General features: G+C 33.5%; 1 protein-coding gene across 3 annotated transcripts in view; it reads left to right on the plus strand.

Moving 5' to 3' along the window:
• The window catches only part of UBA6 (ubiquitin like modifier activating enzyme 6), an 84,723-nt gene extending 70,406 nt beyond the window's left edge, over positions 1-14,317 (plus strand). For 2 of the 3 annotated variants that reach the window (XM_001164227.7, XM_016951633.4), the window contains 8 exons: positions 446-515; positions 1,841-1,912; positions 4,499-4,616; positions 5,925-6,118; positions 6,860-6,987; positions 7,890-7,977; positions 8,187-8,281; positions 11,986-14,317. In XM_001164227.7, the coding sequence (XP_001164227.2) occupies positions 446-515; positions 1,841-1,912; positions 4,499-4,616; positions 5,925-6,118; positions 6,860-6,987; positions 7,890-7,977; positions 8,187-8,281; positions 11,986-12,121 (901 nt within the window). In that variant the 3' untranslated portion in view covers positions 12,122-14,317. Of the gene's footprint in view, positions 1-445; positions 516-1,840; positions 1,913-4,498; positions 4,617-5,875; positions 6,119-6,859; positions 6,988-7,889; positions 7,978-8,186; positions 8,282-11,985 lie in introns of all 3 variants that reach the window. The other variant, XR_010156586.1, reaches the window with a different exon arrangement.
• The last annotated feature ends 3,757 nt before the right edge of the window (positions 14,318-18,074 follow it).

The raw sequence follows: 18,074 nt of genomic DNA on the forward strand, positions 1-18,074 counted from the left end.
CTTCCAGTCACCTTATGCTGGACTGCTTCTTCTATAAGACTTTCTTTTTTTGTTTTTAAATAAACACATTTACTTAGTTTGAACTTGATATATACTCATTAAGACCAAATGTATAATATTTCTTATGACTTAAAATGAATTATTGTTCACTGGTCTGAGTTTTCTGGTTCTGTCCACTCACTCCTCTTCCCAAGGTAGTCATGATCATCACTACCTGAATGTTAAGTGTTTTCGAGAATAACTGTTTGATGTTTTGTCTTTTATAACTTCTGTAGTGTTTTGGTGTAGACCAGAATATTTTTGTCTAACTTAAAAAAAAACTTGAAATAATAATTCTGTGGTTATATTTCTTCAAACTACATTTAAAGGCTATAGTTCATAATGAGTTAAATATCGTCTTTAAAACTGTGCATTCAAATTTTGCTTTATTTTTTAATTTCAAAAGGCACCTCAGTTTCCTTCAGAATGCTGCAAAACTATATGCTACAGTATATTGTATTCCATTTACAGAAGAGGTAAGATATTCTTTAAGCCTTAGCAAGTGATGCAAAACCGAATTAGAATTAGATGACTGATGCACTAATTGCATCAAAACATGTTTGTTTGTTATAAGAATCATTCTTTTTGATACAGAATTTTTATTGTATTTTTACCCATACTAACATAATGGAAGCTAAAAGCTCATTGCAGTATTGCTAAGTAGAAGTCGGATTTTTCCTTCTGAACTGAAGCAGTGAAACAGCATTATTTGTTAAAAGCAGTTAAACTTTGTTTTAAGAATATTTATAACCTGCTTAGCAGCTTCAGTTATCCTAGTTATTCTAAAAAGCCACAGCAAACCATTTCATCGCAATTTTGAAATACTGCATAGAGATTTTCTTTGTTAACATTTGTTTGTTATTTTGTGATAATTTATGTGCTTTTCAGGAAATCTGAAAATGCTCCCTTATATTGACATTTCTTTAGCATCATACTCATTCTCTTAAACATCATCTTCATTGACTAACAGCTAAAGAGCCTCATACGGTTTTGAGAGGCATCTCTTTTCTTCACAAATGCATATTCTAGCTAAGTAAATTGCTGTACTTTTAGGTGGGCTAAATAGAGAAACATGAATCAGATCCCATAATTAACACTGGCTGTTTTGGATTCAGATAACAATATCTGTTTTAGATTAATCCTTTTTGGAATTCATACAAATAAACTGTAAATATTTGGTAAAAATAGTGGCATTCAGTCTGATATTCTTTTTGGGAAAATCAGTGGTAATATAGTGGTGAGTGTGGTAATTGACCTCAAAAGCACTATGTCTCAGCTTTTGCCAAGCAACTTCTCAATGACAAATGTAAATGCAACCCATAGCTTTAAATTCATCTAAGTTCATCTTTAACCATTTAAATATTTCCCTCCTTCTTAAGGTATGAATTCCATTTACTTATTTTACTTATTGAGTATAACTTACTTCAGGGAACTTTGTAAAACATTAAAAACATAAAACATAAAGCTAAGAGAATTAAAACTGACTGATCAAGTCACTCAGTTTTATATTTATAACCAGTCCTAAAAATGCCTTTTAAAAAATTTGCAGAAGGACTAAAATTTCAAGTTTGTTGACTAATAAGTACTTTTTTACCCCTTACCTTCTCCTCCCCCATAACCTTTATGGGGGGATATTTTTATAGAAATAAAGATAAATGTCTCAAATGAATGTCTACATATTCAGATAATGAAATATTCATATATTGTAATATGATTAAGGACCTTTTGTAGGATATTTTTAGCTTTAGAATTTAGAAGTAGAAGAATATGTTTGTTGGTAAAATTACTTTTTTAAAAACAGGACTTATCAGCAGATGCCCTCTTGAATATTCTTTCAGAAGTAAAGATTCAGGAATTCAAGCCTTCCAATAAGGTATGTTTAAAAAATCATTCATTCAGCAAATAGTTTGGGAATTTGGACTTGTACCAAGTCCCATTCTAAACCTGGAGAATATCACAATGAATGGTTCTTGCTCTTGCTCTTGTCAGTGCAACTTGAGTTTGAAGTAGATTTGTCAGAATCACAAACTGTTGATTAATACTAATTTTATTCTAGTGTGGAATTTTAAAAAAGATCAGTATAGACTTAGATTGTATGAGCTACTCAGTTAATATTTTTTATGCCCACTATATCATTGTGGGTATTAAAAATTAGATATATTGGAGTTCTGTCAGTGAACAAGATACATAAAGATCCCTGTTGTTATAGAGCTTACATGCCTTTGTGAGACGATAGATAATAAAATACGTACATGAATAACATAATAATACCTTCTGAAGGAATGTATAAAATACATTGGACCAATGTATTTTGGGCAGAGAGGGACTATAAACAAAAATGCTAATAAGTACATAATATTGCAGTGTGAGTGTAAGTGCTAAGAAGGAAAAATACAACAGGGAAAAGAAAGAGTGATGGAGCTGGTATAATTTTATATGGGATGGAAGTGAGGAAAACCTCTGATAACAGTAACGTTTTAGCAGAAACCTGAAGGAAGTAAAGGAATAGTGAAAGAGCAATGTAGGCAGCAGAAATAAGTGCAGAGAAAGGCCTTGAAAAGCTTTTAAGGTCAGGACTCGTCTAGAAGAGACTGTACAAGGGGGAGAGTCGTAAATGAGGAAATTACAGAGATAGTTGGGGCTATGATAAATAAAGATCATTTTCTTAGTTGAAATAAGAAGCTAGCTTAGTAGCTCAGAGTGAAGGGGATGAGAAGATAAAGGAAGTAAGAGCAAAGAAAAGAAGGTATGAAATAATTGTCCAGTGAAGTGGAAGAGTCACTTAATTAAAAGATGTAGTAAAATGCAAGACAATACTGAAGATCCACTTAATGTTAATCTGCTTAATGTATCCTACTAAATGTGGCTGGAGAAAGGGTAATGATCTTTTCTCCAGCCAGAATTTAGCTGCTTGGGTGGTATTATACTGTATAATGGATGGAAAATTGGATATAACTAGGGTTGGGATTTTGCCAGGCAAATATATTGAAAAAAAAAAAGCAAAGGGAGTATTAGTAAAGATGGAACATGAAATTTAGGCAATGTAAATAGAAAAGTTTGAAAACTTTTTTTTCTTTTTTACATGTTCAATATATGCCTTTCTTGTATGTTCTCTAAAAATCATACACAAAATTTAGCTATACCAGAAAAGGTGGAGTAATGACCACCTCCCTGCAAAATTCAAGAAAGAAGTGACATGTGCGGTCTTTCGTTCTCCGTTTTTATTTTAGGAAGAAAAAAAAGACTTGTAGGGCAGTTGATTTTGCCCAGGTAGATGGATTTGCAGAACACAATGTTTATGACTTATAGCCTATAAAGAATAAAAATAGGGGGAGGATAAACAGAAATCCCAAAGAAGGTTCCCAGCCCATGTTTCCAAGGGCAAAACTAGAGAGAAGCCAAGGAAAAATGCTTTAACTTTACTTTCCGTTATTGCTCTTGCTTCGTTATGTTTTCTGGCTTGCATTGCTTCTATCTGTGTTAAAGTTTGAGGGTAATAAATTCTCCTGAGCAATTTAACTACAGTTTTAACATGAACTATGGGCTTTTTCACAACTCCCTAAAGGAGCTCACACCGAAGTTTCAGGTATGGTACTACTGGTTACAGATGTCACAGCCAAAAATATCAACTAGCCATTCAGACAAACAAAAGTTTCTCCTTCCTGGACTCCTTAATATTTCTTAATTTTTTGTAATAATGTTTAATTTGTAAAACGATGATTTGAGTGTATTTTTAAATAAATATTACTTCATGATAATGAAGCTAATTTCTTGGTTTGAGAATATTAATTTCCGTGCCCTCAGGGAATATCTAATAAGTAATTTCTTAAGGTTAAATTACTTGTGGTATGTACTCCCTTAATCCTACCAAACTTTCTATATGAAAGAAGACATATTCTTAAGGAAAAAACTTACCAGCAGTCAGTGAATATTTAAAGGATGGCCATATTATATATCTTATGGATTGCTTTAGTTTCCTTGATGTGAAGCTGCTCTGTACTAGTTAGAGCAAAGCAACATGCGTTTAAAGTAGATTTGTCAGAATCACAAAGTGTTGATTAATACTAATTTTATTCTAGTGTGGAATTTTTAAAAAGATCAGTATGGACTTAGATTGTATGAGCTACTCAGTAAATATTTTTTATGCCCACTGTATCATTGTGCGTATTAAAAATTAGATATATTGGAGTTCTGTCAGTGAACAAGATACATAAAGATCCCTGTTGTTATAGAGCTTACATGCCTGTGCGAGAAGATAGATAATAAAATACATACATGAATAACATAATAATACCTTCTAAAGGAACGTATAAAATACATTGGACCAATGATTAATAATCTGATCAAAATATATAGAGAAAATATTTTCTCTTTGTAATTTGATTAAACAGTTAAATGGTAACCAAACTTAGATGCAGGAAATGATAACATTAATAAAAATGTATTCATATATTCAAAGGTTGTTCAAACAGATGAAACTGCAAGGAAACCAGACCATGTTCCTATTAGCAGTGAAGATGAGAGGAATGCAATTTTCCAACTAGAAAAGGCTATTTTATCTAATGAAGCCACCAAAAGTAAGGGAAAATCTTTATAAAAATGTTTTGAACTGGATGAGTTTTTATTTTCAGTAAGCTCTACACCTAAGAATTTGTGGAATTTAATCACAACAATAATGATGATAATATTGATTGATTTCATGATCATATTAAAGTCAGTGTTCATCTTTAACTGTGACTAAATTCATCATTTTCACCACTATTGCCCTACTCTCAAAGATTGAAGTCTAATTCTCCAAATCACATTAACTGCATTGTTGTTGTTTTTCTGATTGTTTTAGTTCTTTAGATGGTGAGCAGGTCTAAAACCATGAATGAATAGCTCTGTTTTTAAGGAACTAAAAATTCAGTTTAATGGGGTCCTTGTGGAAACTAATCTTTGGACAGACCCATTTAAATCACTTTAGGATAAAGAACTATAAACAGAAATATTCTTAGGTTCTTAGTCTTTAGTAATTAGGTTCATAATTACTGACAGGGAATACAGAATGACCTATATATACTTCCTTGCTAGATGGACTTAAATATAAAAATACAGGAAAACTGAATTTTTAATTCCTTAAAAGCAGCCATACACTCATCTGTTTTGACCTGCTCACCGTCTTTTAGTTTTATAAATCAGTGGTTTCCAAACTTTTGAGATTTTAAGCATGGACCAGTAGAATTTCAGGAAAAATAACCCAGAATAACAATAATTAGAAGGATCTTGGGAACCACTGATCTACAAAGATTTCAGAAATTACTTATTTTAATTTGACCAACTGACCCTGTTCTTAGTTACCAGAGGGAAAATGTTTCAGAGTCGGATTTATGGAATAAATTTTTGAACTATACCTAATGTTGGCTTTTTTATTGTAAACCACTTGATAGGAGATGTGCAGTACACAACTTTCTTATTTTGCTATTTATTAAAAAGTTTTTTTAAATACAGAAACGTCTCTAGTTTAGTGGCATTAAAACCATCATTTTCTTTTTTTTTTTTTTTCTTTTTTATTTTTAAATTATACTTTAAGTTTTAGGGTACATGTGCACATTGTGCAGGTTAGTTACATATGTATACATGTGCCATGCTGGTGCGCTGCACCCACTAACTCGTCATCTAGCATTAGGTATATCTTTTTAATTAAAAAAAATTGGCTCTCTTTAATCATGGGAAAAGCTGTTTTCATGGCCTTCAATAATATTAGTTGCCTGGATTTTTCTTATGTTTCTCAGTCATTAAAAAATATAAAAAGGAATCTTTGAAAGTTAGTAAATTCACATTGCTTTTTACCTAGTAAAATCTTTACTGCTTGCTGTGGAACTTTATCTGGTTGGTATAATCAGGTGACCTTCAGATGGCAGTGCTTTCATTTGAAAAAGATGATGATCATAATGGACACATAGATTTCATCACAGCTGCATCAAATCTTCGTGCCAAAATGTACAGCATTGAACCAGCTGACCGTTTCAAAACAAAGCGCATAGCTGGTAAAATTATACCTGCTATCGCAACAACCACTGCTACAGTTTCTGGCTTGGTAAGTTTATTATTCCTTAAATAAAAATGCTCCTTTTCATTGCCTCTTCCCTGACTTCCCCGTCATACCAACCCAGTCACTCAGAGATGTTAGAGAGGGAAGGATAAATATTGGATCGCATAATTTAAAATTTCAAAATATTTTCTGAAAATGCAGTCATCTGTATTGTGAAGTTTTACATAAATATACATTTTTAAAATAAAAAATAAGCTCAAGATAGATTATGATTTTTCTTATAGGCAATAATCTTTTCACTGATCTTTACTTCATTCATACAAAGCAGGTACTCTGTTTTTCTTGAATAAAATGAACTTCCCTAATCTTTATTCATAATGATTCAGAATCTTTAAGTGCGGCCCTAGTTATTATACCATATTACATCATTACTCTATGTAATTATCTATGAAGCTATGTAGTTATTTATCCCTGTATTAAGTGATTTTAGACTGTTGTTATTTTTTGAGTTACAGCATGTGCTTTCAAAATAGGGAGACTATATGGTTGAATTAATATTTTTTTAAATAACTGTTAACATGTATAGAGTAGGTTGAAAGTTTGAAAGTATAAAATATACTAAAAGTATACAGACCTGTAATAAGAAATTTATATTACTCTAGTCCCGTAGCTGCTTTTACTATCCACAGAGAAATGCTTGAAAACTTGTGAAAATTGAATAGATGCAATTAAAATCACGGATAGTTTTAGGCTGTTTATATTATCAGATCACCTTCTTTTATCTAGGTTGCCTTGGAGATGATCAAAGTAACTGGTGGCTATCCATTTGAAGCTTACAAAAATTGTTTTCTTAACTTAGCCATTCCAATTGTAGTATTTACAGAGACAACTGAAGTAAGGAAAACTAAAATCAGGTATGTATGAAGGTCTATTTCTCTTGTATAATGAGAATGAAATAAAATGTTTTACCTTTTAAAAGGGAAAAATACTAGCTTCACCTCTTTTTTCTTCTATTGTGTATGTGTAAATTTTTGCCATCACTTCAAGATCAGCTCAAACCTCATCTTCATTAAATATTTCTGACTAAAGTAGCCAAAGAACCCTTACAACACTTTATCTGCCACATTATTTGGCATTATGGTTTCATCTGTGTCTGCCAGATGAATTAGAAGGTACCCTGGTGTCTGACTGTAGGTCATGAGATTTAGAAGAATTCCACAAGCTTGAGACAAAGCAGAACAATTCCTGGGCCTGTACTTTTTAGTTTTCAGATTGGCAACAACCAAAAACTTGAAAAAAAACCTACCTTAACAAGGGTGTGAGAAAGCAGACACTCTCATACATTACTAATGAGAGTACAAAATACTATAATCCACAGTAAGGGATATATAGCACTATATTTCAGATACATTTGCACAAGTCTCAAACTATATATTTGCAAGATAATTATTCTGGCATTATTTATCGTGGCCAATGATTAGAATAACCGAAGTGTCCAGTAACGGGGTACTGGAACATCCACACAGTGAAACCCATTTTAAAAAGAGAGAGACAACACTGTCTTGCTAAAACATACTGATTTATAATACACTGGAAGGATCAGCAAGGTACTGATTAAAAGTGGTTGTCTATATGATGTGATGAAGAAATAAGATTATGGAATATTTTAGAAGATATATTATCCTTTATTTCCCCACATTAATTTCTAGCCTGATCACAAATAATGGACTTCTGAAAGTGGGTTTTTTTGTGTGTGTGTCATCACTAAAAGGAAGAAAATTTCAATGTTTCTGTTCTGAATATTTTTCTGTAACAGAAATGGAATATCATTTACAATTTGGGATCGATGGACCGTACATGGAAAAGAAGATTTCACCCTCTTGGATTTCATAAATGCAGTCAAAGTGAGATACTTTTGTTCATTTAGTTCATTAGTAGCTTTATGTCTGGTTTCTGTTTTGTTTTTATTTATAATTTTATTGGAAGTTATAATTATTTACCATGAATTTGCTTTTTTTACTGGTCATAAAACATTGTTTACGAACAATGTTAAATAAGCATTTTATGTTTGAGCGAGGCTTTCATTGTTTCTTTTTTGGATATTCACTTTTAGGAGAAGTATGGAATTGAGCCAACAATGGTGGTACAGGGAGTCAAAATGCTTTATGTTCCTGTAATGCCTGGTCATGCAAAAAGATTGAAGTTAACGTAAGTATTCAACGTTATATGCAGCGATTAACAAGAATTTAAATGTAAGTTGATGCACACTAAAAAATTAAATATAGAGGTTACTATAATTCAGATAAAAGCATTAGTCTTCTCTAATGACATTAATTAAGACAGTGAATCTGCCAGGTGAAGGCCAACAGGCTACCTCTCGAGAGATTCAGCTCTTCAGTTAATAGGTTTAGAAACCTGATTTGGTCAGTACACTTAAGTAAAAGTGGATCCGTCTCTTATGTTGAAACACTTAATGACCAGGCTTATGAGTAATCTAACTGCCAAATCACTATTTTTGTTCATTTATTCAACAAATTATTGTTTAAGGTACCAGCTGTGTGCCAGGTACTATTCTAGTCATTAGGGAGATAGCAGTTAGCAAACCAAAGTTCTTTCCTACTTAAGGAGTTTGCATAACAATAAGGCAAGTATGTTAGGTGATAGTAAGTATTATGGAGAAATTAAAGAAGAATAAAGAGAAAAGGAAATATGGGGAGTTGGGGGTGTTGAGTTGCTATATTATACTGAGTAGTCTAGGTTTTCCCTTTGCCTATCATAGTCTCACCTGTTAAGGTGGAATTTGAGCAGAGACTGAAAGGAAGAAAGAACCAAAGAAAGCTAAAGTCTTTATCATGGTCTGCAAGACTCTAAATTTAGATTCCTAGTTATCCTTCTAAGTTCCTTCCTTACTTTCCCTTCACAATATTCCAGCTACACTGGCCTCCTTATTTGTCCTTGAATACTCACTCTAATCATGCTCCAGCATGGGACCTTTGCTTTAGTTGTTCCCTCTGCTTGTAACTCTGAGACAGTGACCTGGCCAAGTCTCACCCCTGGTCTTTGCACTTCCTAAAGAGGCCTCATTTAATACTGCAACCTGTCCTCAGCCCCAGTCTAGTATGTCTAGTCCCCTTTACTCTTCTCTACTTTTTTTTTCAGAGCACTTATTACTGTCCTATGACTGCTGTGCTGCTGTGTATTTTGCTTATATTTATTGTTTGTTTGTTTTTGTTTTTGAGACGGAGTCTCACTGTGTCGCCTAGGCTGGATTGCAGTGGCGCAATCTCAGCTCACTGCAACCTCTGCCTCCTGAGTTCAAGCGATTCTCCTGCCTCAGCCTCCCGAGTATAGCTGGGATGACAGGCACCCAACACCACACCTGGCTAATTTTTGTATTTTTAGTAGAGACGGATTTCACCATGTTGGCCAGGCTGGTCTTGAACTCCTGACCTAAGGTGATTTCTCCCGCCTCAGCCTCCCAAAGTGCTGGGATTACAGGCGTGAGCCACCGTGCCCGGCCCATGTACTGTATATTAGCTATTTACCTGCTACTAGAACATATATTTCACAAGAGTGGGAATCTTTATTTGATCTTGTCACTGTTGTATCTCAAGCACTTAGATCAATACCTGGCAAATAAAAGGTTGTCAACAAATATTTGTCAGACTAGTAAATGAATCTCTGCATGATGGTTGTGTTTAACGTATCTATTGGCTTTAACTATGATAATCAGTTGAGGTTAATCATTCTTAAATTATGATCTAGTCTGAATTATCTATACCTTAAAAAGTAAAACTACTATTTTATTAGCTAAGGCATTAATTTGCCTTATATTATTTTTCATTAGGATCCCTCAGTATCTTTTGGATCAAGCAAGGCTAGTGTTTAGAATTCCTTTATTTTAAGCTGCAGTGGACTGTACGTGATCATAAAGTGTATTGACTAGTGGAGTTTAAAATTTGCGGCAGGTTATTTAAAAATGCTTTTAAGATTTGGCCAATATTTGAAACCTCCAGCATGATAATATTTTTCATTTTATTACATTGACCTTTTAGCAAGTATTTATTGAGTGCCTGTTAAGTACTGAACACATTAAGTCAGTCAGTGGGATTATGATTAATAGCATGAGGTTGGCTTTAGAAAGACCTGGGTTCACATTCTTGCTCAGCTGCTTAGTTTTGTTACCTTGAGTAGCTTTTGAAACTTAGTTTCAAAAAGCTACAAATCCACAAATAGGGATGACTGTGCCCATAGTTGAGCACTGAAATAATAGTAAGGGCTAATAGTGTAATGGCATGTAAGAAGTATTCCATAAATGTTAGTCCTGTTAATATTTTGTTATACATGGTCATCAAGCCCTGCCCTCAAGCAGTTCACAGTCTATTAAAGGAAATTGATTCCTAGTTATCCTTCTAAGTTCCTTCCCTACTTTGCCCTCACAATATTCCAGCTACACTGGCCTACTTATTTGTCCTTGAATACTCACTCTAATGATGCTCCATTGTGGGACCTTTGCTTTAGTTGTTTCCTCTGCTTGTAACTCTTGAGACAGTGACCTAGCTAGGTCTCACCTCTGGTCATGTTAATCATTAAAGTATAATTGAATAACTGTGATAATGAAAATTTTTACAGAGTATTGTGCTAACTCAGACCTCTAGTTCAGGGTAGATTTCATTTGAGCTACCTTTGAAGAAGGATTATTCCAGACAAAAGCAACAGTCTTTGCAGCTAAAAAGAGCATACATACAAAAGTAAAACTACTGTTATATTAGCTAAGGCATTAATTTGCCTTATACTGATTTTCATTAGGATACCTAAGTATCTTGGATAAATTAAGAGTAGTATTTAGAATTCCTACTAAATTCTGAATTTGGGAATTTAGAATTCACTTTTTTTTTGGAATGACTCAAGTATGAGGTGATGATCATGAATGGTGGAAAGAATGAAAAGTTTATGTACGGGACAAAATATCTTTGTGAAATGGAAAGAGCTACTGAGGATTAAATCGATTACGTAGTTCAGAGCCTGGCATGAAGTAGGTACACAGTGTATGATAAATAACATTATTAGGCAGGAGAATACATCAAATTTATATTTTAAGAGAATTCTAGGAGCAGTGTAGATTGGAAGTAGAAAAGAGACTAGAGAAAGCTAGCTAGAAGCCAATACAATTATGTAAGGGGTGTGTAGATGATGACTTCATTTAAGGCAGTAGTGGCTATAGCAAAGAGTGATTTTTCAGTAAATAGGATAAAGATTGGACATAAGGGAAAAAGCTAAGAATGTCTTTTACTTTGTATTTCTAGCTTACATTTTAAGGTTTAAATTCTAGCTTGCTTTTTTACTGTTTACAGAGAAATGCTTGAATTTATAATGCCTCCAAACTTAAGAGGAAGTTTAGGAGGAAAATTAATTTTTTAAAATCGTTGCAACCTCTGTCTCCCAGGTTCAAGCAATTCTCTTGCCTCAGCCTCCCGAGTAGCTGGGATTGCAGGCATGTGCCACTGTTCCCGTCTCGTTTTTGTATTTTTAGCAGAGATGGGGTTTCGCCATGTGGGCCAGGCTGGTCTCAAACTCCTGACCTGAGGTGATCTGCCTGCCTCAGCCTCCCAAAGTGCTGGGATTACAGGCGTGAGCCACCACGCTGAGCCTTTTTTTGTCTTTTAATAAATGGTTTGTATTCTTTATCATGACCAGAGTGTCCAAATTTATTCACTGTTAGGTAAATGAGTGTCTTGAGTATAAATGAGTTCAGACCTTTTAGTAAAGAAAAATGAATATGTGAAAGCAGATTATTATTAGATGTTAAAGTCTAGATACAAGTCCAGGTTCTCTGGATGGCATTAGTCAGCAAATCATTTTTTCATTTTATAGAATTTACCAAAGTATTCATTCTTGCTTATTTTTCTTAGAATGCATAAACTTGTAAAACCTTCTACTGAAAAGAAATATGTGGATCTTACTGTGTCATTTGCTCCAGACATTGATGGAGATGAAGATTTGCCGGGACCTCCAGTAAGATACTACTTCAGTCATGACACTGATTAATACAAGTTGTCTTAACGTTACTCCAGGACCACTTGATTTTGGAAAGAGTGCACTTAATTCAGAAGCTAAAGAAAATCAGTTCATAATACTATGGATTTCTCTTTCATTAAGCCTTAATTTTAAGGGAAACATCAGTAAGAAACTGCACTGAAGAATTATAAAACATTTTGGGGCATAGCATACACTTGTCTAACGGTTCACACGTGGCTATGATCACAAGCAACTTTGAACTGGAATGCTATTTACAAAAGTTTTGTGTATTAATCTGTGTATTAATCTCTCTGGATAAAAAGAAGGAAAAAATATGTATGACCAGAACACATATGGATGAAGAAATTGAAAGCAACGAATGCAACTATTCAAAAAGTTTAATTTTATGAATTTCTTTTTTGTTTAGTCTTGAAGACTGATTTTCTATGCAAATAGTGTTTGGCATCCTGCACCTCTGATATGATTTGGCTTTGAGAATTTAATACCACTGGGAAGAAGTATGGTAGTGGTGGATGAAGGGTGGACATTTTAAATTGTGCAGTTACAGTTTACTGTCCTATTACCTCTGCTCGTTTAACCAGTTTGTTATATCACTATGTCCCCAAAATCAGGATTTTTGTTGATAGCATCAGTGTTGTAGGAGCAATAGGTCAGATGAGACATATTAACTTAGACTAAACGTGAACAATATTATATGGACTCTCACAACGCTCTTAGAGAATCCGTGAATGTGAACAGACAAATGTGGCTAACCATTTGATTCTTCAGTATGCCTTCTAATGTGGCTATTTTATTTATGTGAGACTCTAAACCTGGTTGTCCTAATATATAAAACTAAAAGATTTTGTAAAGGGAGTGTCTTTAGAAATAGATGAAATGTAGAATGTTAAAAATTATTGCTAGGGTAGTCTTTTTTTTTTCCAGAAACCTAATTAGGGTATTAAATTTTGTTTTTTGTTTTTTTGTTTTTTTTAAACAGAAGCATGTTATTTCATTCCCATTCCCAGAAAGGGAGTTAATGAAGATAAAAATTTATTTTTTAAGGTCTTTATTGAGAGAAACTTTGTTTTCTGATATGAACTATTGCAGATGTTTTTATAAATACTTTCATTAAAATGATGTAAACAGTAGTACCCAACACTGTAAACTCAGTGAAAATAGTAAATGATTCTTTTATTACTAAGACTGTCATGCATTCTGAAGCAGTTGGCTTTTTTTTAACCATAGGAAGTCATTTCCCTCTAGCTCCTTTCCTTCTACTCTCCTGCTCAGACCATTAGTAGGTACTTTGTTAAATAAAAAACTAGATTAACATCAATATTACTCCAATTTGGTATCTTTTACACTATGTGTTATACCTACTTTCTTTTTATTTCATTTACAAATAGTTTAAATTACTTTATCAACCAGCTGTATTGTTTCCCTCTTTTGTAAAAGTACCATCAAGTGGGGAAAATGTATGTGGAAGTGGAGAGTGAATTTGTATGATTAAAGGATAATCTGTACATAGGGAAGTGGGCAAAAGTGGATAGGATGAATTTAAAGAAAATGACTACCTTTGGAAAAAAGAAATTAAATTTTGTTCACATATCCTACCCTTTCCCATTGTGCATATCCCAAGTGTCATATTTAAAACTAAGGTTACTTAAAACAGAATCCAGGAATATCAAGGCTCTGTGGCTTGGAATTTTAGAGGATAGGACTAATAAAAGGACTTTTGCAAAGAAGGCTTTTTTCCACTTTCACTTTGTTTTGTGTTCTTTGAAAGTAACTGATACTTTTCGGGTAGTTAATTCAGCAGTCCATAAATATGATCCAGTAACTTGCTTATATTTTATTGAAGTCTCGACAGCTCTTCAGAAGTAAATTTAGAACGATGCTCTCAGTTCATATTTATAGATATTAGTGTTTTAGCAGATAAAACAAAATCAACAAAAATTAAGTTCATTTTGTGATTAAACCTGCAACCATTTTTCCATTACTTTTTTTCTATAGTTAATGGTTATTGCCATGATTTCTTCTGTTTGGTTCTACTAAGCTAGAAAGCCAGGGTGAAGTTAATGATAATTCCCATTATTTTATTTCTGTACCATGAGATTGCTGTTGATGACTGAAATACCAGGTGCAAAAATTAATGATTTGATTTTTGTACAGTTTCAATGAGTAATTTTTTACTTATTAAAAATAAATTAAGAAATGTAAGAATATCTTTGTAAATCATGTTTCATAAGTTGACTCCAGAGATTCTGATTTTGCTGTTTATTTTGTGAGTAATGTTGCTTTGGTGTTTCCTGATTTTCAAGTTTGCAATCATGGAGATACAGCAGTTATTAGGTGTGGAAGGACATTACCTCAAATGTCCTCAAATGGCTCCAGGAAATTCTTTTAAAACAGTTGGAGAGAAATAGTTGTGACCATGTAAAACCTAGAGGATCTGGTAAATCCCATACTACTGGTTAGGGATTTGTAAAGTCCATTTCTTTTTAGAGTTCAAAGCAGTTCTGTTACTTGTCCATAAGTTCCTCATAAATTGTCCCAAAGGTAGGACATGGAAATAAATGTATATCTTTATTTTTTAATCTACTATGTCACACTCTGGTGATATTCATGGAACATTAAAAAAGCAACTATGTTTATTTTATAATTAGTAAAATGAAGATAGAAAATTGTTCTTTTGAAATTTTTAGGGAAAAAAAAAATCTTGTGACCTAAGTCTTTCCACTATAATGAATATTCATTGTGATTGCAAATATCTAATTTTATATAATCACTGTGTATGGATTTAGCGATTTTACTTTTCATAGATTCAAAAACATATAATCTGAATGCTTTCTCTGAAAAAAAAAAATCAGAGTTGAGCTCTTGAGGATCAGAGTTAAGTATCCATTGATAATATGTGTTCATTTTGCTCTATGTCATAACTTTGTTTTTTTATTGAGAAATATATATTTTTCAAAAATACATATATATTCAAAAATACATAAAATATAAATATGCAGTTCAAGGAATAATTTTAAAGTAACTATATAACTAGCACTCAGCTTAGTAGAATATATTGACAGCAGTTCAGAAATTACACATGTAGTTCCTTCCCAGTCACAACCAGCTCCCTGCCACATACGCTTTGGTAATTACCACTATCCTACCTTTTATGATAATTGTCTCTTTGTTTTTATAGTGTTACCATCTATGTGTGTAAACTTAAACAATACAGTTTGCTTGTTTTTGAGTTTTATTTAAAATCATACATTCTTTTGTAGCTGCATTTGTTCAAGATGGGATTGATTCATGTTGGTTGTAGCTGTACTTTATTCTTCATTATGTCTGTGTAATTTACTTTTCTGTTAATATGCCACAATTTATTTACTGTAGACAATTGGGGTGTTTTTAGTTTCAGGCAATTACAGTTTCACAATGAACATCACTTTATGTAACTCCTAGTACAAAGAGTATATATTTAGTAGTAGAATTTTTTGGTCATAGGGTATTCATATCTTAAATTTTATTAGATGATTACAAATTTTTTTCTAAGCATTAGTATGTTGGTTGGTTTTGTGTTGCTATAAAGGAATATCCGAGACTCGGTAATTCATAAAGAAAAAAGGTTTATTTGGCTCATGGTTCAGCAGGTTGTACAAACATTGCACCAGCATCCTTGCAATCATGGCAGAAGGCAAAGGAGGAACTGGCATATCACATGGCTAGAGGAGCAAGAGAGAAATAGAGGAAGTCCCAGATCATTTTTAAGAATCAGATCTCACATTAACTCATGGAGCAAGAACTCGTCATCTCAACGAGGGCACCAAGCCATTTATGAGGGATCCAGATATCCACCCCCATAACCCGAACACCTCCCACCAGCCCTCACCTCCAACACTGGGGATCACATTTCAACATGATATTTGCAGGGGACAAATATCCAAACCATATTTCTCCATATCTTGGTCAGTGCTGGTGTTAACAGTTTTTGTTTTTAATTTTGCCAATCTGGTGGATGTGCAATTGTATCTCATTGAAGTGTCACTCTGCATTTCGCTATTACCTGTGAAGTTGAGTATTTTTTCATAAGTTGATTGGCCAATTTGACTTTCTGTTTTTGTAAAGTATCTTGTCAGGACTGCCACACATGTTTTTGTTGTGTTGCTAATCTTTTTCCTCATTGATTCATAAAGGATCTTTATAAATCTTGTTCTTTGTTGGCTATATAGTTGCCAATATCTTCTCCCAATTTGTGGCTTGCCTTTCCCTCCCTTATGATGTTCTTTGATAAAAACAATTTATTAATGGTTAAGTACTAGGAAGTATGAGTATTTTAAAATTAGAGCGTGAGTTGTTTTAAAAAACCATTCCCTACCCTGGAGTCATGAAGATAGTCTTATATATCGTCTTTTAAAAGCTTTAGTTTTGCCTTTCATATTTAAATTTTTTTCATGAGGAATTAATTTGGTGTATGCTAGGAGATGCCTCACTACTGTTTATTGAAAAGTCTGGGTTTTATTCCTCCTTTCTATAGTGCCACCAAAGTCATGTATTATACCTGTATGTGAATACAGATTTCATCAACATCTGTTGATGAAAAGAGTCAAACTCTGTAAATATTTTCAGAGATTATTCTGAGCCAAATATGAGTGACCATGGCCTGTGACCCAGCCCTCAGAAGGTCCAGAGAACATGTGCCCCAGGTGGTCAGAGTACATCTTGGTTTTATATATTTTAGGAAGGCATGAGACATCAAATACGTTTAAGAAATGCATTGGTTTGGTTCAGAAAGGCAGGACAACTCAAAGCGGGGGCTTCCAGGGTATAGGTTAATTTAAAACATTTTCTGGTTGACAATTGGTCGAGTTTATCTGAAGACCTGGGATCAATAGAAAGGAAATATTCAGGTTAAATAAGAGATTGTGGAGAACAAGTTTTATTGTGCAGAGGAAACTCTCAGCAGACTTCAAAGAGAGCAGGTTGTAAAGTGTTTCTTATTGGACCTAAAAGGATGCCTGGGTCTTAGTTGATTATCTCCTGGATTTGGAAAGGAAGGAAGGACAAAAAAAAAAAAAAATGGGTAAGGGGGAAAGGGGATTCTTTATAGAATGTAGATTTTTCCCACAAGGGATGGCTTTGCAGGGCCATTTCAAGATATGGCAGAGAAACATATTTTGGGGTAAAATATTTTGATTTTCTTTCTTGTTATGCCAGAGTCAGATTGGAAAGTTAAGTCACGACATTACAGGGTTAAATAAAACCCATCTGATGAGAATTTATGGTTTGTAGAGCATGACTCCCCAGACTCCTTAGACAGGAATTTGGGCAAGATAACAAAATATCAGAGCTTAGTCCTTACATCTCTTTCTAAATATTTTTTCCCTTTTTTCTATCCCTGTGCTAGTATACCATCATCATCATTGTAGCTGATATATTCTTGATATCTGGCCAAACAAATCCTCCCAACTTATTGTTCTTTTAGAGTATCTTGGTTATTCTTAGCCCCTTGTATTTTCAGTTCTCATATTTCTAATTGAAAGCATGTAAATTTGTCACTCCTGCAGTTTCTAATTGTCTTGCTGAAATTTTCAGTCTCTTATCTGCTTCAAAATGAAAAGCATAATTATTTTCTAGTCTGTCTAATAATTCCAGAATCAAAACCCGCCTGTGGGTCTGTTTTTATTTTGTTTGTTCCAGTCTTCATTCTTACTGTCTTGTCTCCTTGTGTGCCTGGTTACCTTTAATTATTTACCAATATTGTTTGAAAAAACTAGAAGTAACTTGATGCTCAGAATGATATTTTTATCCTCCACAGAGTTTTTTGCTTCTGGCAGGTACCTGGGCATTAGTAATTTAGGATTATTTTGATCCAGTTTCAGATACTGAAATTTTCCAGGTCACCTAGGTGACTGAAAGCTGAGCCACAGACTGTGGTAATGCTCTTCTGTTCATCCTTATTTCTAGGGTTCAACCATTCAGGGTT

This window comes from Pan troglodytes, chromosome 3 (assembly GCF_028858775.2).
Source record: "Pan troglodytes isolate AG18354 chromosome 3, NHGRI_mPanTro3-v2.0_pri, whole genome shotgun sequence".
Taxonomy (NCBI): domain Eukaryota; kingdom Metazoa; phylum Chordata; class Mammalia; order Primates; family Hominidae; genus Pan; species Pan troglodytes.